The 25346-nt window shown below is 40.2% G+C and overlaps 1 protein-coding gene and 3 non-coding genes across 4 annotated transcripts; 2 read left to right on the forward strand and 2 right to left on the reverse strand.

Moving 5' to 3' along the window:
* Positions 1–2495: 2495 nt before the first annotated feature.
* On the reverse strand, positions 2496–2998 carry LOC136129447 (small ribosomal subunit protein eS12). The gene has a single exon (XM_065885724.1). The coding sequence runs from the start codon at positions 2919–2921 to the stop codon at positions 2523–2525; it is 399 nt and encodes a 132-aa protein (XP_065741796.1). The 5' UTR covers positions 2922–2998; the 3' UTR covers positions 2496–2522.
* Positions 2999–4831: 1833 nt separating this feature from the next.
* On the forward strand, positions 4832–4936 carry LOC136130069 (U6 spliceosomal RNA). The gene has a single exon (XR_010656274.1). It is a non-coding gene; the product is annotated as a U6 spliceosomal RNA (small nuclear RNA).
* Positions 4937–7197: 2261 nt separating this feature from the next.
* TRNAR-CCG (transfer RNA arginine (anticodon CCG)) lies at positions 7198–7270 on the reverse strand. Its single transcript has one exon. It is a non-coding gene; the product is annotated as a tRNA-Arg (tRNA).
* Positions 7271–14411: 7141 nt separating this feature from the next.
* Positions 14412–14483, forward strand: TRNAA-AGC (transfer RNA alanine (anticodon AGC)). Its single transcript has one exon. It is a non-coding gene; the product is annotated as a tRNA-Ala (tRNA).
* Positions 14484–25346: the final 10863 nt, after the last annotated feature.

The following is a 25346-nucleotide window of genomic DNA, read 5'->3' on the forward strand; positions in this document are numbered from 1 at the left end:
TCTACTTTTTTTTTCCTCAACGTTCACTGTATTTATAATTACCATTCTTTCAACAAATATTTAATGAGTGCTTATTATGTACCAGGGGATGCGGCCCTGGTGCTGTGCCAGTAGAATAGAATAGGGTAGGATACGATAGAATTAAATTTTAATTTAATGTTAAAAACAGTAAAATAAGTTTATACCCTGTGTTGCTTATATTCCAGTCAAATGACTGATTCTGCCTCAGGAACACCACATTCCAAGATTCCCTTATCTCTCAGGAGAAGAATATACACATCCCAGATCTTGAGACTAAGTATTTAATGCCAGCTATTGAAGATTCATATATACATGACCATGTATTTCTCTGCCATTATGACCACTCATGACTACTCATTTGAGCTTTGATTTTTATCCTAATAGTCAAAATGCAAGAGACTAGGCAGGTGAAAAGAAAACCTAGTTTATTTGACAATTAAATTCTCCAGAGACATTCATCAGAGACAGATCCAATTGTTTGATCTGAGAAGTCACATTCTGAATTCAGATGGCGGGGACCAAATGGTTTCAAGTACTACCAAACATGCTCAGCTCCCTGCAGTTCTTAAATTAACTGTGGTTAACTGAAATATGAAATGAAATATAAAAGCTTAAGGAGGGGAAATCGATTCTCACAAGACTTCTATTATTTTTATTAAACACATAACTGTACAGGGCATATTATATCATATACATGTATATCCACTGCCTAATAAAATCATTTTCAGAGGAGCAGACAAGTGTATCTATGAATACTCTGGAAGAATTTGTATCTTCTTTGGAGAACTGGGTGAATTGAAAAAACTCAGGAAGATAGTTGAGGTGAAGAGATAGCAGCTGTTTCTCTTGGAGAGTTCTAGAAGAAAAAAAGAAGCAAGGATGCTATCATAAATGACTTTTCATGTGACTGTGATATTGGATATTTAAAAGGTTGATTTTAGTTTTAAAAAAAAAACACAATTACAGAATTTTAACAAAACTACTTTTTAAGAGGAAATTTCCCATTTCACTTGCAAGTGCCTCTTGGAATTATTGAGAAGATACTCCACCACTTCATTCATCCTCTTCTTTGCCCTCCCCATGGGGAGAGAAAACTGAGTAAAAGTCAATAAGGGTTTTTACCTTCTTTGACCCACATTTCTCTTTTGGGTGGAATTAATGTTCAGCTGTCCTTTTGTGGTCTCCCTCAGCCCTTTGCTTTGGTGGTTTCTAGGTGTACCTGTGTCTTCACGAGCTGCCAGGTGAGTGTGTCTTCTGGGTTCCAGGTGTAGGCATGGTAAGAGGGAGTAGAGAAAGTCTTTTCTAGCTTCAGATCCAAACCATGTTTTTCAATCTACATTTATCCCCCACAGAGTTGATATTTTATTTCTGCCACTAGTGAATATGCCTCAATTGTTTCCAAATTATTAAATGATACTTTTTTTAAAAAGGTAAAATTATGACTTTCACACTAATGAAAACAAATATGTCAAAGACTACTTAATTCATGAAAAATGTAACAACCAGTAAGATGTTACAACTGGTTCAAAAGAAAATTCAAAGTATCACATATTTATAGACAATTGTAATGTTGGAATAAATTTACAAATGGATTTTTTTAACCTGTCAATTTCAGGGCAATGATCAATTGCATTCCACTAAACACAGTTCACTTGCATTTCTGTGGATGAAAATCATTTGCACTATTATCAGTTTTCTACAACTTAAGAGTTGTAAGACACCTCAAATCTATGAAAGTTGTTCTTATGGACTGAATATGTTCCCTCCCCCCTCCCCCCAATTCGTTTGTTGAAACCCTACCCGCTAATGTGATGGTATTTGGAGATGGGGTCTTTGGAAAGTAATGAGGATTAGATGAGATCTACCCTCGTGAAAGGGATTAGTGTCCTGAGAGAGCCTACTTCCTCACTCTGCTCTAAGAAAACAGCCTTCTACAACCAGGAAGAGGTTCCTCACTGGAACCCTGACCTCTCGGACCATCCTGATCTCAGACTTTCTAGCTTCTAGAACTGTAAGAAAGAAATTTCTGTTATTTAAGCCATCCAGTTTATGATATTTTGTTATAGCAGCCCAATCTAAGACAGTTGTCCTAGACAAAATATTGAGTATAGTTGCCTGTGCTATACAGTAGGTCCTTGTTGGTTATATATTTTATATATGGTAGAACATTCAAGTGCTTTATATGTACGTTTTTCAGGTATTTTTATTTTCATTAACATCAGGGTAGTGATGACAAGAGAGAAAAGGAAAAATAGGAGAGGGGAAAATGACTAAAATTTCTATCTAATTCAATCACTTATGGTTTGAAGTATTAGCCTTTGAACTTTGACCCTTGACCTATTAGTGTCTTCTGTGAAAGCTTCCTCTTTCTTACTTCCTTTCCTCCTTTTCTCTCCTCCCCTTTTCCTGGTCACCTCCTCATAACTGACCTCCCCCACACCCTGACTCTTTTTTTTTTTTTTTTTTTTTTAAGGAACAAGAGCCTAGTTTTTTTTATTTGATCATTTCTTGCATTTGAAGTACTCCTCGATGACATCCTTGGCCTGAGACTCTTTGCCATAGTCCTTAACCACCACACAGCTGCAGCCAACCACTTTACGGGGTTTCCCCTCTCTGTCAATTTTACAGAGGCCTACCCATTCCCCTAGTTTCTTGTTGTCATCAACCTTAATCAGGTTGATTTGGTGCTCAGCACAAAGGGCCTCCACCAGCTTGACATACATAGGCTCATCACAGTTGGATGCAAGCACACAGAGATGGGCTTGGCGCTTGTCTAAGGCTTTGGCAGCTTCGCGAATTCCACGTGCTAGGCCATCGTGGATGAGGGCGGTCTTCAGCACCTCTTGCAGAGCAGTATTAACGTCCATTACACCTCCAGCAGCAATGCCTTCCTCGGCCATGGCGGTGGGTTACGGGTGGAGCCGAATCTTGAATGCACCCGCGCCTCGGCCTCCGCGCGGTTCCGCGGCGGCAGGGAAAGAGCCCCTGACTCTTTTATCTTTAGCTGAAGTTGGTAGTCAAGCCTGAATTCTAAGCCACCTGTGAGAGTTACTCATTTTCCTTTGGGTATCTCCCATGTATATGTACACATGTTAATAAACTTCTGTTTGTTTTTGTCTTGTTTATCTGACTTTCATTACAGGGGGCCCAGTCAGGAACTTAGAAGAATAGAGGGAAAATTATTTTTTCCTCCACTACAAATTGTAAAATTCTACAAGCCTTTTCTGGGAGAGTCTCAACCATTGTTTCATCCATAAAAGAAGTAGGAAAGCAAAGCTAGACTGGGACCTGGTTACAGATTGTGCTGAAGAGGAAAGCAATGAACTTTTGTTACAGGTTTTAGAGCCCAAGTTAATCTAGAGAGGTTGTAGGATATGAGTTAAATACAATCAAGTGATGACTCTTCAAAAGCGTCAAACTGTTGAATTCTCCTGTCATAGAAGTTGAGGAAGAAACACAGTGACTGAGTAGAACTGTGACTACTTGTGGCAAAAGGCCATGGTTGTTTCAAGTTCTTTGGAGCTATGTTCCAAAGAACAATATCATAAGACCATCTACTTCATGCTTTACTTCCAGGATTAAAGGAGACAATGTGTGCAAAGTGCATAACTCTTCGTAGCACAAAGAAAGGGGTCTGTAAATGCTATGTGTAGGTAGAGAGGCAAACAGCCAGTTAACTCTGGTGGTGTCGGGGAGTAAGTTCGAAAGTTTTAGCAGCTTCTCTGCTTCCGATGCAGGAAACTGAAGCGGAGGAACCACTGAGAAGGCGAGACAGCCAACGTCCTAGAGAGGACCGGGAAGTAACCTTGGTTTTTGTAGGCTAGGCTCGCTTTAGGAGTGGCCGCTTTAGGATAAGTTAATTTTTACCATCCCCATCTGGAGCTGCAGGGAGGAGGTCGGATTCACTGGCCGGAAGGGTGGGGTGAGTCAGGGGTGAAGTGGTTCCGGCTGTGTGGAGACCTTGGAGCTCCAGCTGGGGCCCACTTTTCTGCTCTGGCGCTCCCGGACGTTTCAAACTTGGGACTTCTTTGTGGTCCTCCGCGTCGGTCAGACTCGCGTCCTGGGACCACCTGCTTTAAGGCTCGTCTGCACACTTTCTGCAGATCCTCAGCCCCTCTTCCCCTTCTCAGAGGTGGGTGGGTGGGACTGGAAGTGCCAAGCTTCTAATCTCTTGGTCTTTCTGGTGACCAGCCTTATTCTGAGTCTATCTAAGGGCACCACCCTAAGTTACCTCATTAGGATAAGAGCAAGGATAAGGATAAGATAAGGATGTGACTGACAAACCACACTCCTATCACTATGAAATCCCAAGAGTTTGAGGAGCTTTGTGCCAGGAACCGGGGACAAAGACCACATATATTTATTATACCATACTCACTTAACATTAGCAAATCCATCAGGGCATGCCCAGGCATGAGTTGGCTGGAGCTTGGTTTAGCAGAGATAAAATTTTACAGTCATACTCCTTCAGGAAAGAGTCTTACCCAGTGACCAGTTCCGAGGTCCAGCCTGACTCTTAGGCAAGAATGAAGCATATTTCATTTGAGCCCATAGATATTTGAAAACTTTGAAACTCAGAAGGTAGGTGAAATATTGGAAGTGTTCATTCACTCTGAGACTTCCCTTGTAAAAATAGTGTTTTGTAATATTCATGATTCCCCACTTTCTGTCTCAGGAAAAGATGCTCATTATATCCAGAAAGGTTTATAAAACACATGATTGTGTACTAGCTAAAAATTGATTGGAGGGTAATAGGGAATGAGTACCTGACTTGTTTGGCTTTTAAAGTGTGAGTAAATAATGCAGAATCATGCTCGCTTCAACGGCACATATACTAAAGTTGAAAATGATACAGAGATTAGCATGGCCCTTGCTCAAGGATGACACGCAAATTTGTGAAGAGGTGCATAATTTTAAAAGAAATTAAAAGTGAAAATATCAGTAAATGGGAGTTTGACTAAGCTATCCTCAGAATGATACATTTCATCCTAGCCACTGAGTTCATATGATGCACCTAACCAATACTAACCAGTGTAAAGCATGTCTAAGATTTAAAAGGTGAAGTTAAAATTCAACTAAATTGTGGATAGCTCCAGCTCAAATTTAAAAAGATACTTTAAAAAAATGTGGAATACCCAGCATAGAAATTAGGTTCAGAGGGGACCAAACTATAACCACTACAACACAGGCCCAATATCTCCACTGATGAGTAGATATACAGTTGTCCCCTGCTATCCATGGAGGATTGGTTCCAGGACCCCAGTGGATACCAAAATTGATGGACACTCAAGTTCTGTATATAAAATGGCATAGTTATTTGCTTATAACCTATACACATTCTCTTACATACTTTAAATCATCTCTAGATTACTCATAATACCTAATAGAGAGTAAATGCTATGTAAATAGTTGCTGGTGCATGGCAAATTCAAGTTTTGCTGTTTGGAACTTTCTGGAATTTTTTTCAGAATATTTTTGATATGGAGTTGGTTTAATCCATGATTGCAGAACCTGCAGATATGGAGGTCTGACTGTAAATGAGATGAGTGTGGTACACCATCAGAGTGTTCCTAGGAAAGCAATAGTACAAGTTGCCAAATCTGATTTCTCTTTGAAATTTAGTATTCAGTTAACTCATCAGCTCTAGTATCATTCAGTTTCTTGTAAATTTGTTGTAGAACGGTAGCACTTTATTGAAATGACACATTGAAAACTCCTATTTTAACCCCATTTCATCCATTTTTATTACAGAAATCTCCCTTTCATGGAACATGAGGTGAGAAAGAGACTATATTTCACCACTTAAAATAGCATGCCTGTACTTCTTTGGTGGTGCAGTGGTTAAGAATTCACCTGCCAATGCAGGGGACACAGGTTTGAGCCCTGGTCTGAGAAGATCCCACATGCCATGGAGCAACTAAGCCATGTAGATCTGGACTATGTATCTTTGGTGAACTTTATGTAACTTGTCACCGTGTCATTTTGATGAATGATCCTTTGTCTTGAGAATGTATATAACTGTATCACTGACCTCTAACAAGCAGAACAGTCCTCAGAATTTTCTGAAAGACTGTCTCCCAGGTTATAATCCTTATGTTGGCCTGAATAAAATTCTCTTTTTCTTCTTTAGATGGACTTGATTAATTTTTCATCTACATTTGTATAAGTGGAATCATACAGTATTTGTCTTTTTGTGACTGGTTGATTTCACTTAGCATAATGTCTCCAAGGTCTATAAGGCTGTTTGGGTTTAATTTCACCTCTTGGCTATTGCAAATAATGCTGCTATGAACATGGGTGCAAATATCTCTTTGAGACTCTGCTTTCAATTCTTTTGGATATAATACCCAGAAGTGGAGTTGCTTGTCGGATCATACCATAGTTCTATTTTTAAATTATTTGAGGAACCTCCCTGCTGTTCAGATCCATTTATGGCATTTGCACTCTTGCTAAAACTAAACCTATCATGGCTACATAGATGTTGCTCCAGAGTACAGTTCAATTGGAATAAAAGCCTTTGGTGGCTTTTGCCTTTATGCTTCTCTCTGAGATTGCTATTTGGGAGGTAGAGGCCGTTATATTTAAGGTAGCTAATGAAAATCTGGAGAACACCTATTTCAAACCATTCAGAGCCACAGTAGTAGAGAATCCTAGCAGACACCTTGTTTCCAGAAATTTAACTCACCATTACCCCATTTAATTGATTTTTTTAGTGACCCCTTCCCTCCACCCCACCACGAAAAAAGTTCGGTATTTTAACTTTGAAAAGACCAAGTGCCTTCATATTCTCAGCGAGTTAGCACTATTATTCCTTATGCCAGGAATAATAAAACTCTGTTTAAAGGAGCCCCCATCCCTTATTTTTGATCTCAGCCTGTTGCTTATTTCTTTGATAGGACGTGAAACAAATTTTAGTTATTTTGTTTCTGTTTATTTGATTTCATTTGTTGGGTCCGGTAGAAAGTAAGCTCCTTGAGGACACGTGGTATTTCCTCCTTGTTCATTTGTAAAGTACTCGTCACACACCAGGCCTCCAATATCTAAATGTTATATAAGAGTTTATTTATTGAACTCACATCAGCAACAAGAAGGGAAAGGAAGCAAATCAGATTTTAAATATCTTCCAAGCTTTATCCAACCCGGCAGTGAATGAGACCAGCAAAGGGAAAAAAACGACGACCACGAAGGGACTCGAACCCTCAATCTTCTGATCCGGAATCAGACGCCTTATCCATTAGGCCACGCGGCCAGCTGACGAGAGCGCTCTCTCACGTAGCGTACAAAAGGTATGTAAACAGGAGGGGGAGGGGGCTTTTCTACCGCGGATTCTGAAGATCTAGCTAAACAAGAGTTCTCAAAATTCACCAACAGTTAAACTATTTCCAACACCGTCTAAAAGTTGTAAAAACTAATACATAAATGTCAGGAACTGTTAGACGGTTCATCGTTGTGGACCCTGTTGAAGTCTTTGATTAATGACTTCGAGAGGTGGGGTAGAGAGGAAGACTTTGAGTCTAGAGCTGATGCTGCCTCCCTTATGGAAAACAGCAAAGAGGAAGGAGTGAGCACAGATGGTGCATTCGGAGGGGAGTCTGAAGGGAATAATGGAGGTGCTGGAGGAAGGACAGAGATAGCCTGGAAGCTTCATAGAAAGTTCTCCTGTAAGTGCAAGGTTAGCTTAAGCCTAGAAAGGAATAGTTTATCCAGTATATATATATATATATATATATATATATATATATATATATATATATATATATATATATATATATACACATATACGCTTGTAGGTTTAAAAAGAACGGAATGAATGGACGCTGTCAAGGAACTTGGTGATTTCCATGCTTGACTTGGATCCGTCCCAAATTTGACTTGTTTTTGACAAGAAGATGTCCACTGGTTCGTTTATGGGTTAAGCCACAGAGCAATAGGGTTTTTTGAAAGAACCATGCTCATCAAAAGTGTGGGTGGAATAGGAAAGATGTGAAACGTCCAGCCCTAGAAGTAAAGCAGTAACACTCATGTATCCATTTACTCAATGGTTTTGGTTTCTCGAAAATGGCCAGCTATTTGAAACAAAACCAAATCAAAGAGAAATTTCTCCCCTCCTTTATCTTACACTCTTTCACAAAAAGACTTTTCCCCACCAACGTCTCCCATCCCTCCCACTGTTTTCTCCTACGGTATCTTCTCTTGGGGTTAACACAAAACTCAAATTATCGCCTAACCTGTCAATCAAGATTTTTGGAGTGCCTACTGTAGACTTTGACATCTAGCTCAGGGCTGGAATCTAGGGACATTGATGAGGGAGAGACTACTGAGGGTGGGGTGGAGGGTGTCCCAGAATGAGCACGAGATTTGGAGTAATAACAAGTGTGCTTCCCTGTCTTTCCAACACAAGATTATATAAACTGTTGCAGAGCAAAAAAAGTGACAAATATTTGCACTGCTGTAAAAGTAACTTTAGGATTAAAAACCTTAGAATTTACATTTCAGAGAGGAAAAGAAGAAATGAGGGAAGATATAAAGCTCAACGAATTACAGACCTGCCGTTTTCAGTTCTATTATGGACCATATTGCAGAAATGAAACCATTTGGGCACATAATTTTAAGAAAAGAACATTCTAGAGTTAGTGATTTTATTAATAATCCTTTGGCCAAGAGTGAAAATACAGACTGAAGGAATCTTAATACCCTCTACTAAACAAATTTAGAAAATTGAAGGCGGACTAGGGATACTAGCTGGGAATGAGTTTTGCATAGCAATTAAGTTGCACTCTTTGGAGACTGGTGGTTACATTCCAGAGGAGAAAACAAACTTTTGAAGTCTAAACTCTTTAATGGATTCTCTTGGATTTTCATCTTAGCAGCCATACCATTTGCAAATAAAAATTGGTCTCCCCTAACCCAGTTTTGTACTTTTTATTTCTTTTGCCTCTTCTTTGCCTCTTGTTCAAGTCTTTAATACATTTTTTAATATTAAAAAAATGGAAGTATAGTTGATTTACAATTTAATCTATTTGAGGTAATTTCTGTGTATGATGTAAAATAGTGCTCCAGTTTCATTCTTTTGCATGTGGCTGTCCAGTTTTCCCAACACCATTTATTGAAGAGACTATCCTTTCCCCATTATATATTCTTGGCTCCTTTGTGTGGGTTTACTTCTGGGCTTTTTTTTTTTTGCGGTACGTGGGCCTCTCATTGTTGTGGCCTCTTCCGTTGCAGAGCACAGGCTCCGGACGCGCAGGCTCAATGGCCATGGCTCACGGGCCCAGCCGCTCCGTGGCACGTGGGATTCTCCCAGACTGGGGCACGAACCCGTGTCCCCTGCATCGGCAGGCGGACTCTCATCCACTGCGCCACCAGGGAAGCCCTACTTCTGGGCTTTCTATTCTGTTCCACTGATCTAGGTGTCTTTTTTTTATACCATACTGTTTTGGTTACCATAGCTTTGTAATATAGCTTGAAGGCAGGAAATGGATGCATCTAGCTTTGTTCTTCTTTCTCAAGATTGCTTTGGCTATTCAGAATCTTTTGTGGTTCCATAAAAATTTTAGGATTGTTTGTTCTTTTTCTGTGAAAAGCACCATTGGAATTGTGATAGGGATTGCTTTGGGTAGTATGGACATTTTAACAATATTCATTCTTCCAAACCATAAGCAAGGCATATCTTTCCATTTATTTGTGTCTTCTTCAATTTCTTTCATCAGGGTCTTATAGTTTTCAGGGTACAGGTCTCTCACCTCCTAAGTTAAATTTATTCTAAGGTATTTTCTTGATTGGTGTTTTAAAGAGTGAGTAAAAGTGAAGGTCCAAAAATAATAATATAACTTCATATATTTTGCGTTAACTGAAACATCACCAACCTTTTGAAGAGAGGAGAAATTCCTTATAAGTTTCTTTCATCATATAAGTTTCTTTCACACTTAAAATGTGTCTGGTACAGATTCCAGTTTCTATTTATTTCAAGGGATGAGAACTTCAAGACGTTTTGAATCTCAGTGGAGAATCCTCTTAGATTTTTATATTTCCTCCCTTCTTTGTTCATGGTGATATTGCATTTTATTAACAATTGCTGCCTTTATATGCAATCTTTGCAGCTTTAAAAATTAAGGTTAAGCTACTAACGGGGTTCAGGACATGCTACCTCAAAATGTGGTACCTTGGTATATTGAATATTTAAGCTGAAGGAGTTTGAGAAAACAGGTTATAAAACTCTCAGGTGGAGGTGCCTTCCCTATACCTGGAGGGAAAGAGCATCCTTACCTCACATCCCCTACAGACAGAACTGTGATTTCTCTGCTCTTTCTCTGTAATTCTGATCTTTCACCTGTTTGTTCCATTTAATCCAAAATCTCTTTCTCCTTCAAGAGCAGTTACATTTTTATTCTTCCAAATACATGTCTTTTCTGTCATTTCCATGGTTCCTTGGAAGGGCAAGAGATAGTACCTACCTGCCAATCTCCTTGCCCTAGCCCATGGCTTCCCTGCTCTCTTTTACTTTTTCTCCATCCTTCTTATCCCCCAGTTTTAATTTCTTCAAAAATTGAAGACATTTTAAGGGGTTATTGTAATAGTTCTTTGGCTGATGAATTCACAAGCAACATTTGTTGGGTGGAGTATCGGTTGTGAAAGCATGTGCTGGCATGGGACATTGACACGGTGGGGGTGTCCTATTTTCAGCACTCTGGAAGATTTATTTTCCCAGCATGGGCTGGCAGCATGGAGCGGTTGATTTTTTACCCAAAATGATTCTAAGCAGGGAAATCATTTTAATTTAATCACTTTAATTTCTGTCCAGCAGCTCTACGTAAGGATCATCACTAGAGATTACTTGAGGGTGGAAGATATGACTTCTGTTTCTGTGAGCTGCATACCCCTTGTTTCATGGTGGAGGTGATTCAATGCATTCCACCACATCTACAGTTACTTCCTCCACTGAAGTTTTGAATTCCTCAAAGTCATCCATGAGGGTTGCATCAACTTCTTCCAAACTCCTGTTAATGTTGATCTTCTGACCTCCTCCTATGCCATGAATTTTCTTAATGGCATTTAGAATGGTGAATCCTTTCCAGAAGATTTTCAATTTACTTTGCCCAGATCCATCAGAGAAATCACTATCTATGGAGTGGAATCTTAAACCAGTCAATCTGGAATTACCTAGTCAACACTAGTGAGATAATCTGCCTGATAGACCCCTGCCATCCTCCAAAGGAAGGTGACCTTGCCACAAACAATCCACTCTTTGCTAGTAACATCCTTGTCCTGCCCCCTCCTGTCTGTAAAAGCCTTTCACTTTGTACAGCACTTTGGAGCTTCTTTCTATCTGCTAGATGGCATGCTGCCTGATTCATTAATTGTTGAACAAAGCCAATAAGATCTTTTAAATTTATGCAGTTGAATTTTGATTTTTAACAATGTCTAAATTCAGAAATTTTGTTTTTTTCTGAAAACCTTGTAAAGCATAAGCATTTTTCTACAGTCTGTCTTCTCACCCTCTGCTTGGGAATCCCAACCAAACATAAAAACAAGCAAGCAAGCAAAGTCAGTGTTTCCCACTGCTGTCCCAGCAGCCCAGGTCTAAGCAGACAGCGTCCTTCTTTAACACTCAACACTGTTCCCTGACAACCACATAGATTGGTTTCCCTGCTGCACTTTAGAAAGACACCTATATTCGGTTACATAACTTCCAACAGTAGGGGATGAAAAATAACTTTTCCTCTACCTTCTAAGGTTTCAGCTGAGCCCCTGTAACAAAAGACAGATTAAGGAAAGAGCAGACATATTTATTAACGTGTATATCTCATATACACATGGGAGACACCCAGGGAAATTAACAACTCTCAAAGAAGCAGCTTAGAATACAGGCTTAACTCCGATCTTCAGCCAAAAACAAAGAAGTACGTGAGGAGCTAACCTAGAAAAGCACGGTAAAGGAGGGTACGGTTTGTTATGCAGATTTAAGTCCGGGCCTTCTCCACTGATGAGATTCTCTTATGTTAGATTCTACAGAGGTTGTGAATTTTGGTCCCAGGAACCATCAGCAAAATCTGAAAACCTGTTAGAACTGCAAATTCTCGGGCCCAACCCCAGACCCACTGAATCAAATTCTGGGGATGATGTCCTCAATTTATATTTCAACGAGCCCTGCAGGTGATTCTGATGCACCTAAAGTTTGTGAATGACTGGACTAGTAGGACCAATGCCTTCTGCTCTCTCACCTTAGAGCAAGGGGCCTTTTTTCTCTCCTGCCTAGAGAAAGCGCAGGAGCGATAGGGATCTGGGACACTTCTACTGTTCTGCGCATCCAAATCCCCAGCGTCTTGAGGAACCCCCTCTGCTGCACTCTTCCTCCCACCTTTCTGCCTCCTGCTCCTCACTTCCCTTCTTGTCTTTCTCCTCCTTCTGTGTTAACTTTCCCAGGATCCTAGTTCATTCCAGTTTCTGTCCCTAGATTTTCAGGCCCAGTTGTTCCCAAACTGGTCTATCTGATTCAACTGAGGGATATTTATTATTTTTTAACATTTATTTTGTTGAAGTATAGTTGATTTACAATGTTGTGTTAATTTCTCCTGTACAGCAAAGTGATTCAGTTATACACATGTATATATACATAGATATACATTCTTTTTTCAAATTCTTTTACATTATGGTTTATTACAGAATATTGAATGTAGTTCTCTGTGCTATACAGTAGGACCTTGTTGTTTATCCATTCTATATATAATAGTCTGCATCTGCAAATCCCAAACTCCCAATCCTTCCCTCCCCCCTTCCCACAAGTCTGTGAGTCTGTTTCTGTTTCACAGATAAGTTCATTTGTGTCATACTTTAGATTCCACATATAAGTGATATCATGTGGTATTTGTCTTTCTCTTTCTGACTTACCTCACTTAGGATGATAACCTCTAGGTCCATCCATGTAGCTGCAAATGGCATTATTTCATTTCTTTTTTTATGGTTGAGTAGTATTCCATTGTATATATGTATCACATCTTTATCCATTCCTTTGTCGATGGACATTTAGATGGCTCCCATGTCTTGGCTATTGTAAATAGTGCTGCAATGAACATAGAGGTGCATGTATCTTTTCCAATTACAGTTTTGTCCAGATATATGCCCAGGAGTGGGATTGCTGGATCATATAGCAACTCTTAATTTTAGGTTTTTGAGGAACAAACGTTCTGTTTCCCATAGTGGCTGCACTAATTTACATTCCCACCAACAGTGTAGGAGGTTCCCTTTTCCAATTGAGGGACATTTAAATAACATAAGATTCCCCAGCAGAGCCGGAGATTCTGAGCGCACTCAGCGTCTAGGGAGTGGGGACGGAAGTCCGTAGTTTTATTAAGCTCCTCCAGGTGATGTTCCATCTTTAGGGACCGCAGAAGTGTTGTATAAAAAACACTTATATATCCCTTTAACCTCTGGGTCTGAGGGTCGCCTGTGGCCCATGCTTTGTATGTGGCCCCTTGTCTATCCGACACTCCCCGCCCCGCGTGCAAATCCCCTGGGTCTCGACAGGGTCTGAGTCGCCGGGATGGCCAGGTCCGGAGCTGGGGAGGAGCCGAAAGGAAGATCGTGATTTCAGGTCTTCAAGAGTCCCACAGGTGTGAGAGAGAATCAGAAGAAAACTTAGGAAAAGGATTTAGGATTTACCCCAAATACTCATTTCTGGGTTGACCCTCGTACCCAAAGCCAGAGAACGGCGGGAAGCGCCTGATAGTTGAACCTCGGAGAGTAAGGGGTCTAACGACTGCAGACGCACGGACAAGCCTACTCCTTAAAACGCCTTCCTTCTGCGTACTTTTCACTCCGTGGAGGACTCGGCCCGAAAGGGGGCGCTATAAGGCTGCTCGGTTTCTTTCGCTCCTCTTCCCGGCGCGCGCTTCTCGGTGGTGCTCGCGATCCCAGCCGCCATGCGGTTTCCCGACTCCGAGGCTGGACGCCGGAACCTACCGGAGTCGGGGGCTGCGGCCGACGCGGGCCTGTCTACAATGTCCCTTCAGTCTTCTCTCCTACCTGGACCTGAAACCCCATGACACCGTTTAGACTTTCTTCTTTTTATCCTCCTGCATTGTACTCGGTTTTCTGGCAACCTTTTTAAGCAGAGGTCTTATCCCAGACCTTTCCCTGGGGGCGGCCAGTCAGGACTGCTCCCTTCTCCACCGGCAGGTGGCCGTCGAGCTGGCGTCCGAGAGGGTTACCAGTAGTGGGAGAGCTCAGGACCAGACGGGACTTTCGGTAAAATGTTTAGTTTGACTTCTCACAGCCTAGCTACAAGACAGTATCCAGTATAGAAAATTCAAAGATTGAATTTGTTGAAGTAAAATTTCGTTGAAAATATAGTAGCGGGTCATAGGAACATTTCTGAGCCTCTTTCAGAAGGAGGGGGTGTAGCTCAGTGGTAGAGCGCGTGCTTAGCATGCACGAGGCCCCGGGTTCAATCCCCGGCACCTCCAGGTTTTTCTCCTTTTAACAATTAATATTTTTAGTACTGAATCGTTCCTGGGCACCTTCTCGTTTGCTGAGAATGTCCGCCGTCTGGCCTCTTTTCTTTCTTTTGTTCCCTTCAGGTCTTTTAAGTCACAGAAAAAACAAGGAAAACAAACCGACTCTATTTTGTTTTTAATATGGACGCATTTTTGCTCTAGGGCCGTGGCACCACACTGGGTAGCTGAGTCAACTAGCGAAAGACACGATTAAAGAGGCTGGGGGAGCACCAAACCGCTCAGGACTCCAGAAACCGAAAAACAAGCGAGGTACCAAATTAACAAGCACATTTACATAGTTACGTTTCGCAGTATCATCTAAGGGCAAGAAACACAGAAAGGAGAAAAAACAAGAACAAATGTGAAGTCCATTTGAACTTTTGAAAATGTGAAGGAAATTTTCTTTAGATTCCTTCGTTTTCTGAGCTGTTCCTGAGTGAAGGAATAGATACTCGGAGAGGAAAACTTTCCTATGGGTTTCCCTACCACTCTCTTCCCATTACAGCCTCCCTTTCTTCTTTTCTCCATCTCTCTGTTTTTATACATTATATGCATTTCTTTGACTTATTGTTCCTGACTTTTTTTTTTTCATGGTTCCTGACTTTAGAGTAACTTTTAAAGTACAATGTAAGCTTTGGATCTAGATAGAAGTTGTTTATTGTGTTAAATAAGTTCTCCCCTTTTTACCTGACTTGAAGTAGCATGTGATTGGCTAATTGTAAAAGATGAGTTAAGGAGGGGAATCAATCAAAAAATAAAGATACACACTCCTACCCCCTATTCTTACCACTCCTGTCTCCATCCCACATTTTGAAGGGCCTCACACATGCACGTGTGAACATCTCACACACACTTCCAAGATTCATACATACCCTTGGCCCTTCCAGGGCCACCTCCTAGGCCTAGGACCATGCACATTAATGTCATGGTCTGCCCCCAGGAGGATAGATTCAGAAGGAGGCCTGTGCAGGGCCTGGAAGAAGGGAGGATCAGAGCTGTTTGAGCAGAGAATTCTAGGAACCCTGGTATCATTAGGGAGATACTTGGCCAGGAGAGGCCCCAGGGCATAAGCACTTTTTGCCCAGGCTAAACCTGCCACTGAGTGTTTGCTCCAGAGTTTAAGGGTATATTTGTGTTTAACAATACCTGAGGGACTTCCCTGACTGTCCAGTGACCCAGGCTCCTTGCCTCCACTGCCAGGGACACGGGTTCGATTCCTGGTCGGAGAACTAATATCCCGCATGCTGCAAGACCTGGACAAAACAAACAAAAACAATACCTGAAACAGTCCTTTACCGATGTAGTTCTAAGATTAACCTTTCACGCTGTCTTTTCCAAAATTCTCAGTTTCCTGACCCATGTATGTGTGGGTCTGGTAGTATCTCTTGCAACTTGTACCTGCTGGACTGTATAGTTGACAATACTTGAAAAGTTGGAATGTAATGTAGGGGAGGAAAACATTTTCCTCGACCCTTTTAGGGTCCCTGACTAGGTCTGAAAATTGAAACAATAAAGACAGATTAACAGGAGAAAAGCACGCAAACTTATTTAGTATAAGTTTTATTATGACATGGGAACCCTCATAAGAAAATGAAGACCCAAAGAAGTAGTTAGACCTGTGTATTTTATGTTAGGTTTGAGGCATAGTGGAGAGTCATATGATAGATGTTGAAATAAAATTCATATTTTATGATAAAACAAGAAAAATTTAAACATGAATTTTTTCTCTGCCCTTTTGGGTGTCCTCTCTCCCCTTTAGTGTGTATCGTGCATCTGCATTAACCAGACCTCCTTAGGAGATAACATCCCTCCTTAAACTTGTAAGGGGTCAGGATGACCCACTACTTGCTTTGTACATGAAGATCTAGATTGTGTAAACTGTCACTATGTCATTTGACGTATTTATCAAATGACATATTGTCTCAAAAACTTATATAACTGTACTTTGACCTCTAATGGATGGAACAGTACTCAGAGCTTTCTTTTTTATAAGTTTATTTATTTTATTTATTTATTATTTTTGGCTGCATTGGGTCTTCATTGCTGCGCGTGGGCTTTCTCTAGTTGCAGAGAGCGGGGGCTACTCTTCCTTTGTGGTGCGTGGGCTTCTCATTGTGGTGGCTTCTCTTGTTGTGGAGCACAGGCTCTAGGCGCACAGGATTCAGTAGTTGTGGCATGCAGGCTCAGTAGTTGTGGCTTGCGGGCTCCAGAGCGAAGGCTCAGCAGTTGTGGTGCAGGGGCTTAATTGCTCCGTGGCATGTGGGATCTTACTGGACCAGGGCTCAAACCCATGTACCCTGCATTGGCAGGAGGATTGTTAACCACTGTGCCACCAGGGAAGTTCCTCCTCAGAGCTTTCTGAAAGACTGTCTTCCAGGTTATAATCCTCAGGTTGGCTCAAATAATATTTTCCATTTCTTTCTTAGATCATCTATAGATTAATTTTTCATCGACATAAGTTAAAGACATTGTGGTAAATGGGGGAAATTTAGCAAGGCTTGTCTTTTAGGGGTCTTCTTTCTTCTTGGCATCCCTTTGTCTTTGGAGATAAGGGTGTTTCTTTCCTGCATACGGAGAGTACCTGTCACAGGTCACCTTTTATGACCTGTTTCAGGAAAAAAAGGTAATGGAGGGAGGTCAGAGAGCCCTTTCTGCTTCTGCTGTTTTCTCAAATTCCTTCAGCTTAAAATATTCAATATGCTAAAGTGTCATATTTAGGAGTTGTATGTCTGGAACCCTGTCAGTAACAAGATAGAATCTGTCAAAGGAAGAATTGATCTAAACTTTATAGATTTCTCTAACAATGTTATATGTTAAAGGTTTATGGGGATTTTGTGGCATAGATCATATTATCTTAGTGTTACCTGAAAACTGAGTTCACCTCTTGGTGAGTGTTGAGCCAAAAGACACAACCAAGCGAAAGAGTGGGAGAAGGAAAGATTTACTACTTGCTAGGGAGAACACTGGGGATATTTCTCAGAGCTGTGTCTCCCTGAACGGCAAAATTGGCGAAGTTTTAAGTTAAGGGTACATGCATATTCACGAAGGGGCTCAAGCAGGAGAGAATTCAGCATAGAATCGGGGCAAAGGTTGACAGAGTCCAGGCTCTAGTTGATTGAAGTCACAAGGGTTACCAAAGGTCAGCATTATCGTTCCTTAGGTTCCAGTTAGTCTGGTGGTTGAGCGCTAGAGAAGGTTTGGATCTGCACAACAGTTCAAGAATGTGCTTCAGGCTAATCTTTACCTTTGAAACAAAACTGGGAGTCTTTACAACTGATATATTGCCTCTGATATGGTTCTTTCCCTGTTGTGATAATAGCTGTTTGTTCTTATATTCTTTTGTTCCCCTTAAAATCATTAACTACTGAGACTTCTTCTTCTGCAAGGGCAAGCACTGTGGCCAGGCTTAGATCACAAAATGGCTTAGGTCTAAAATGGCTTCTCTTATGTCAAGAAGAGAAGTAGGGGGTCTTTCTCCGTGGACCCCCTACCAAATCTGCCTATGTTAGGGCTGTTAAATTAATTGAACAAGGAGGCCAATAGACTGAGGTGGCTCTAATGTCCACCTAAGCAAACTAAACCTAAGGCTGTAAATGCTTCAAGGTTACAAAATAGAAACAATAAGGACAACCAGTCACAAACAGCCAACTAGGCTTTGAGCTATAGCCAATCAAATAATTTTCTTTCTCTGCTTCTGTACCTTCTTTATATAAGTCTTTCCCCTAACTCTTGTCAGAAGGTATGTTAAAGAAAGCTCTTCTGAAAACTTGAAAATGTTGATTTAAAAAAACATGAATTTATACTACTTTCTCAAAGTTTTGAGAATGATAAGAACAATGAAATGTATGTCTTAACGGGAGAATCTTAAGAATCTCACCTCTAAAGTGAATTTCTCTGTCAATTAAGAGTGCTAAAGGTATTTCCCAAATAGAGAAATAAACTCTGTAAACTGTAAAAGATACTATATATTGGTAACAGAGCTGTTGCCCTAGTCACACTTCAAGTGCTCGATAGCCACATGTGGCTAATAGCTACCATTTGGACAGCACAGATCCACAACATTTCCATTGTTGTAAAAAGTTCTGTTGGACAACACTAAGTTAAAATATTAGTCTTTTGGAAGAGAAAGCTTCACTCCAACCAAAAATTATACAATTTTACTTTTGAAGATATTATTGAAACATAATAAATTTTTTAAAAATTTGGACCACTGAATGAAATCTATTTGTAAATACCCAGATGGTCTTTGAGATAAAGGATTGAAGCCTTGCCATAACTTTAGTTCTTTTCTTTTTTGGAAGGGGAGGTATGATAAATACAGATAGAAAAGATTCAGCTACCCAGAGAGCTTCTTGGGTAAAGTTTTCCTAACCATAACTTTGGAAAGTTTGGGGGAATTTGTCCTCACCATTATAAGTGCTTTTATGTATTGGTAATTTAAGCATCAAAGTTCTGGAGAATGACTTAGGCGCCACCAGGTGGTCATCTTGGGAACACCAAAATCCTTTGCTATGTATGAGAGTTTTGAGATGGCCAATATCTTTCTGTAATGGTAGATTGCTATTTTTGAATATGTCCTTCTGGATTCTTAAAATCATATTGAGAAGCTGTTTTTACAATACATTTTTATTTAGCTTCAAAGTTCTACCTTTAGAATAGTATTCACTATTCATAATTGAGCTATTTTTCAGATGCTATTTTTCTCTAATAAATCATTAATATTTTCCAATTTTTAATTGAGGTTCCCAAGACAGATAAAAACCTCTGTGTTTCCGTATTATAGCATTCCAAAATCACAAAAATTCGAAGTCATATGTGCTTTCAGTATAGATGATAACTCTTAAATCTTTAGCAAAGATGCTCACATTAGAACTATTAGTCCAGTCATCTGAGTAGATGTTGGCAAAGGGGTAGCTTCCTTTACAGTGTTAAGAAGTTGCAGTGTCTCCAGCACAAAGTATACCTTGAAATTTTAAAGATATGAACCATTGACAATGAATTGTCTGGGGGAATATCAATCAGCACATGGAAGTCAGGATATACTCCCCCTTTCTCTATCTGACAAAAGGATCAAAGGAGGATCATTAATATAGTCATATCAATAGATAATTCTGGTCACCTCAGTCTTCTTCATCAGCTTTTAAATACACTCATATCTGACCTCACCAGACCTCTTGCCTCTGAAGAGCTTGGCAGTCAGCACAGTCAACAGCCTCTTCCAGCCTGCATCTTAATAGGATTCTGTTTTAGAATTTCCGCTTTTGAATATTCTTGCTCATATGATCCATGTCTTTTCATAGCCTACAAAAACTGGTGAATCAGAGGAAGCTTTTTTCTCTGCTTGGGTATTTCTCTTGTCGTTCCCTCTGGACTATGTTTAAACACTAAGCTTTCCTTAGGGAGAACCACCACGTACACCACCCTTGCCATGAAGGAGAGTGAGGTGCTGCCTGCAGCACAGAGGGACAACTGCAGAGACTAATAAATGTGCCAACGTGAGAAGAACCATAAGTCCTAAGTGAATATGACTGCTTGGTCTCAGGGACAGTGAAGTGAGAGGGACCTAGTGTATTAAAGCGGTTCCCCACTTACTTTAAATCATGCTTCAGGTCAAAAGCCTAAAGAGGACCAACTGGGATTGAAATCAGAATCTTCTATCAGTCTTTTAACCAGAAAATAAAAAGGCAACAAAACTCTTGTCATCTATGAATACATTTTTCTTCCATTTTTTTGATTGAAAACAGCTGTAGAGAACCAAGTACAGTATATGGAATCAATGGCTTTTCTCTCCTCAACCAAATTATTTTACCTTCTCTCAGTCCTGATTTTCAGTACAGGCCCAGAGATGTGGAGGCTCAGACTCAGAGGAAAAAGACCCTTGAATTTTGGGCTCCCATATTATCAAGCTCTCTTATCTGTTCCATGCCATTATTTTGTTGCTGGTAACTTCAGGGTCCCCTGAAGCCAACAGATTCGATGTAACGTGGAAAGAAAGAGGCTTACTTTTTTTAAAAACTTATTTTATTTTTGGCTGCGTTGGGTCCTTGTTGCTGTGAGCAGGCTTTCTCTAGTTGTAGTGAGCGGGGACTGCTCTTCATTGCAGTGCATGGGCTTCTCATTGCAATGGCTTCTCTTGTGGCAGAGCACGGGCTATAAGTGCACAGGCTCAGTAGTTGTGGCGCAGGGGCTTAGTTGCTCCGCGGCATGTGGGATCTTCCCGAACTAGGGCTCGAACCCATGTGCCCTGCATTGGCAGGTGGATTCTTAACCACTGCACCACCGGGAAGCCCCCTACTTTGTTATTGATGACACAAATAATCTTTTTATATGGTGTAACCATTAACTTAGAGTTATAATTAATTTTTATGCTTTTGTTTTTTAAATTCTATGCCAGATTTAAAAGTGACTTGTACACCTACATCATAAATTTTACAGGATTCTATATTTATCTATATGTTTACCTTTACCAGGGAGTTGTATATTTTCATTCAGTTTTGTATTCTGTTTATCACCTTGCTCAACTTGAAGGATTCCCTTCAGCATTTCAGCTGGGGGCAGGGACAGTGGCATACTTCTTTATGACTGGCACTCCTGTTATAGTAGCTGGATGCTGGGCAAGAAGCAATAGGCTCAGGTCTTCTTGGCATCTCTCTCCTGGCCTGGAACCTCTGTCTCATGCTGGGCATAAAGGGGCCCCAGTATTTTCAGCCCTCCAATAAAATAGAACCTCTTTTCCATGAGTGGGGACTCGGTGAAAGACAGGAGCCCTCACCTCTTGGCTGCACTTGTCCAGAACTTAACCTCTGCAAGAAGGAGCTGAGGGCAGGATTAGAAATGGAGGGAAGATATTATAGTTCTCCAAGTGGAAACCGGGTGGGGGGTAGGGGGCATGGAGCCCTGTTTTCTTGGCTGTATAGTTTGGAGTACAGTTTCCATCAGGCTGGCCTGGAGAGGGAGTAGGCTGTGACTCAGATGCCACAGATCTTCATTGTTATAACTGAATTTTAATATATTTTCTTTCTTTTTGGTTTTAGAATTTTATTTATTTTTTTATACAGCAGGTTCTTATTAGTTATCCATTTTATACATATCAGTGTATACATGTCAACCCAATCTCCCAAATCATCCCACCACCACCACTCCCCTGCCACTTTTGCCCTTTGGTGTCCATAAGTTTGTTCTCTACATCTGTGTCTCTATTTCTGCCTTGCAAACCGGTTCATCTGTACCATTTTTCTAGATTCCACATGTATGCATTAATATACAATATTTGCTTTTCTCTTTCTGACTTACTTCACTTTGTATGATAGTCTCTAGATACGTCCACATCTCTACAAATGACCCAATTTCGTTCCTTTTTATGGCTGAGCAATATTTCATTGTCTACATGTACCATATCTTCTTTATCCATTCGTCTGTTGATGGGCATTTAGGTTGCTTCCATGACCTGGCTATTGTAAATAGTGCTGCAATGAACACTGGGGTGCATGTGTCTTTTTGAATTATGGTTTTCTCTGGGTATATGCCCACTAGTGGGATTGCTGTGTCATACGGTAATTCTATTTTTAGTTGTTTTTTTTTTAACATCTTTATTGAAATATAATTGCTTTACAATGGTGTGTTAGTTTCTGCTTTATAACAGAGTGAATCAGTTATACATATGTCCCCATATCTCTTCCCTCTTGCGTCTCCCTGCCTCCCTATCCCACCCCTTTAGGTGGTCACAAAGTACCGAGCTGATCTCCCTGTGCTGTGCGGCTGCTTCCCACTAGCTATCTATTATATGTTTGGTAGTGTATATATGCCCATGCCACTCTCTCACTTTGTCCCAGTTTACCCTTCCCCCTCCCTGTATCCTCAAGTCCATTCTCTAGTAGGTCTGTGTCTTTATTCCTGTCTTGCCCCTAGGTTCTTCATGACCTTTTTTGTTCTCCAGAGTTTGTTGTTTGTAGATTTTCTGATGATGCCCATTCTAACTGGTGTGAGGTGATACCTCATTGTAGTTTTGACTTGCATTTCTCTAATAATTAGTGATGTTGAGCAGCTTTTCATGTGCTTCTTGGCCATCTGTATGTCTTCTTTGGAAAAATGTCTATTTAGGTCTTCTGCCCTTTTTTTTTTTTTGTGGTACGCGGGCCTCTCACTGTTGTGGCCTTTCCCGTTTCAAAGCACAGGCTCTGGACGCACAGGCCCAGCAGCCATGGTTCACAGGCCCAGCCGCTCTGCGGCATGTGGGATCCTCCCGGACCGGGGCACGAAGCTGCGTCCCCTGCATCGGCAGGCAGACTCTCAACCACTGCACCATAAGGGAAGCCCCTCTGCCCATCTTTTGACTGGGTTGTTTTGTTTTTTTAATATTGAGCTGCATGAGCTGTTTATGCATTTTGGAGATTAATCCTTTGTCTGTTGATTCATTTGCAAATATTTTCTCCCATTCTGAGGGTTGTCTTTTTGTCTTGTTTGGAGTTTCCTTTGCTGTACAACAGCTTTTAAGTTTCCTTAGGTCTCACTTGTTTATTTTTGTTTTTATTTCCATTACTCTAGGAGGTGGATCAAAAAAGATCTTGCTGTGATTTATGTCAGAGTGTTCTTACTATGTTTTCCTCTAGGAGTTTTATAGTGTCCAGTCTTACATTTAGGTCTTTAATCCATTTTGAGTTTATTTTTGTGTATGGTGTTAGGAAGTGTTCTAATTTCATTATTTTACATGTAGTTGTCCAGTTTTCCCAGCACCACTGATTGAAGAGACTGTCTTTTCTCCATTGTATAGTCTTGCCTCCTTTGTCATAGATTAGTTGACCATAGGTGCGTGGGTTTATCTCTGGGCTTTCTATCCTGTTCCATTGATCTATATTTCTGTTTTTATGCCAGTACCCTATTGTCTTGATTACTGTAGCTTTGTAGTATAGTCTGAAGTCAGGGAGTCTGATTCCTCCAGCTCCGTTTTTTTCCCTCAAGACTGCTTTGGCTATTCAGGGTCTTTTGTTGTTTCCATACAAATTTTAAGATATTTTGTTCTAGTTCTGCAAAAAATGCCATTGGTAATTTGATAGGGATTGTGTTGAATCTGTAGATTGCTTTGGGTAGTACAGTGATTTTCACAATATTGATTCTTCCAATCTAAGAACATGGTATATCTCTCCATCTGTTTGTGTCATGTTTGATTTCTTTCATCAGTGTCTTATAGTTTTCTGAGTATAGGTCATTTACCTCTTTAGGAAGGTTTATTCCTAGGTATTTTATTCTTTTTGTTGCAATGGTGAATGGGATTATTTCCTTAATTTCTCTTTCTGGTCTTTCGTTGTTAGTGTATAGGGATGCAAGAGATTTCTGTGCATTAATTTTGTATCCTGCAACTTTACCAAATTCATTGATTAGCTCTAGTAGTTTTCTGGTGGCATCTTTAGGATTCTCTATGTATAGTATCATGTCATCTGCAAACGGTGACAGTTTTACTTCTTCTTTTCCGATTTGGATTCCTTTTATTTCTTTTTCTTCTCTGATTACCGTGGCTAGGACTTCCAAAACTATGCTGAATCATAGTGGTGAGAGCGGACATCCTTCTCTTGTTCCTGATCTTAGAGGAAATGCTTTCAGTTTTTCACCATTGAGAATGATGTTTGCTGTGCGTTTCATATATGGCCTTTATTATGTTGAGGTAGGTTCCCTCTATGCCCACTTTCTGGAGGGTATTTATCATAGATGGGTGTTGAATTTTGTCAAAAGCTTTTTCGGCATCTATTGAGATGATCATATGGTTTTTATTCTTCAATTTGTTAATATGGTGTATCACATTGATTGATTTGCATATATTGAAGAATCCTTGCATCTCTGGGATAAATCCCACTTGATCATGGTGTATGATCCTTTTAATGTGCTGTTGGATTCTGTTTGCTAGTAGTTTTTGAGGATTTTTCATCTATATTCATCAGTGATATTGGTCTGTAATTTTCTTTTTTTGTAGTACCTCTGTCTGGTTTTGGTATTCAAGGTGATAGTGGCCTCATAGAATGAGTTTGGGAGTGTTTTTCCCTCTGCAATTTTTGGAAGAGTTTGAGAAGGGTGGGTGTTAGCTTTTCTCTAATGTTTGATAGAATTCACCTGTGAAGCCATCTGGTCCTGGACTTTTGTTTGTTGGAAGATTTTTAATCACAGTTTCAGTTTCAGTGCTTGTGATTAGTCTGTTTATATTTTCTATTTCTTTCTGGTTCAGTCTTGGAAGTTTGTATCTTTCTAAGAATTTGGCCATTTCTTCCATGTTGTCCTTTTTATTGGCATAGAGTTGCTTGTAGTAGTCTCTTATTATGCTTTGTATTTCTGTGTTGTCTGTTGTAACTTCTTCTTTTTCACTTCTAATTTTATTGATTTGAGTCCTCTCCCTCTTTTTCTTGATAAGTCTGGCTAAAGGTTTATCAATTTTGTTTATCTTCTCAAAGAACCAGCTTTTAGTTTTATTGACCTTTGCTCTTGTTTTCTTTGTTTCTATTTCATTTATTTCTGCTCTGATCTTTATGATTTCTTTCCCTCTACTAACTTTGGGTTTTGTTTGTTCTTCTTTCTCTGCTTCCTTTAGGTGTAAGGTTAGATTGTTTATTTGAGATTTTTCTTGTTTCTTGAGGTAGGCTTGTATTGCTATAAACTTCCCTCTTGGAACTGCTTTTGCTGCATCTCATAGGTTTTGGATCATCGTGTTTTTGTTGTCATTTGTCTCTAGGTATGTTTTGATTTCCTCTTTGATTCCTTCAGTGATCTCTTGGTTATTTAGTAATGTATTGTTTAGCCTCCATGTGTTTGTGTTTTTTACGTTTTCCCCCTGTAACTGAGTTCTAATCT

Source organism: Phocoena phocoena, chromosome 10 (genome assembly GCF_963924675.1).
Source record: "Phocoena phocoena chromosome 10, mPhoPho1.1, whole genome shotgun sequence".
In the NCBI taxonomy this organism is placed as follows: domain Eukaryota; kingdom Metazoa; phylum Chordata; class Mammalia; order Artiodactyla; family Phocoenidae; genus Phocoena; species Phocoena phocoena.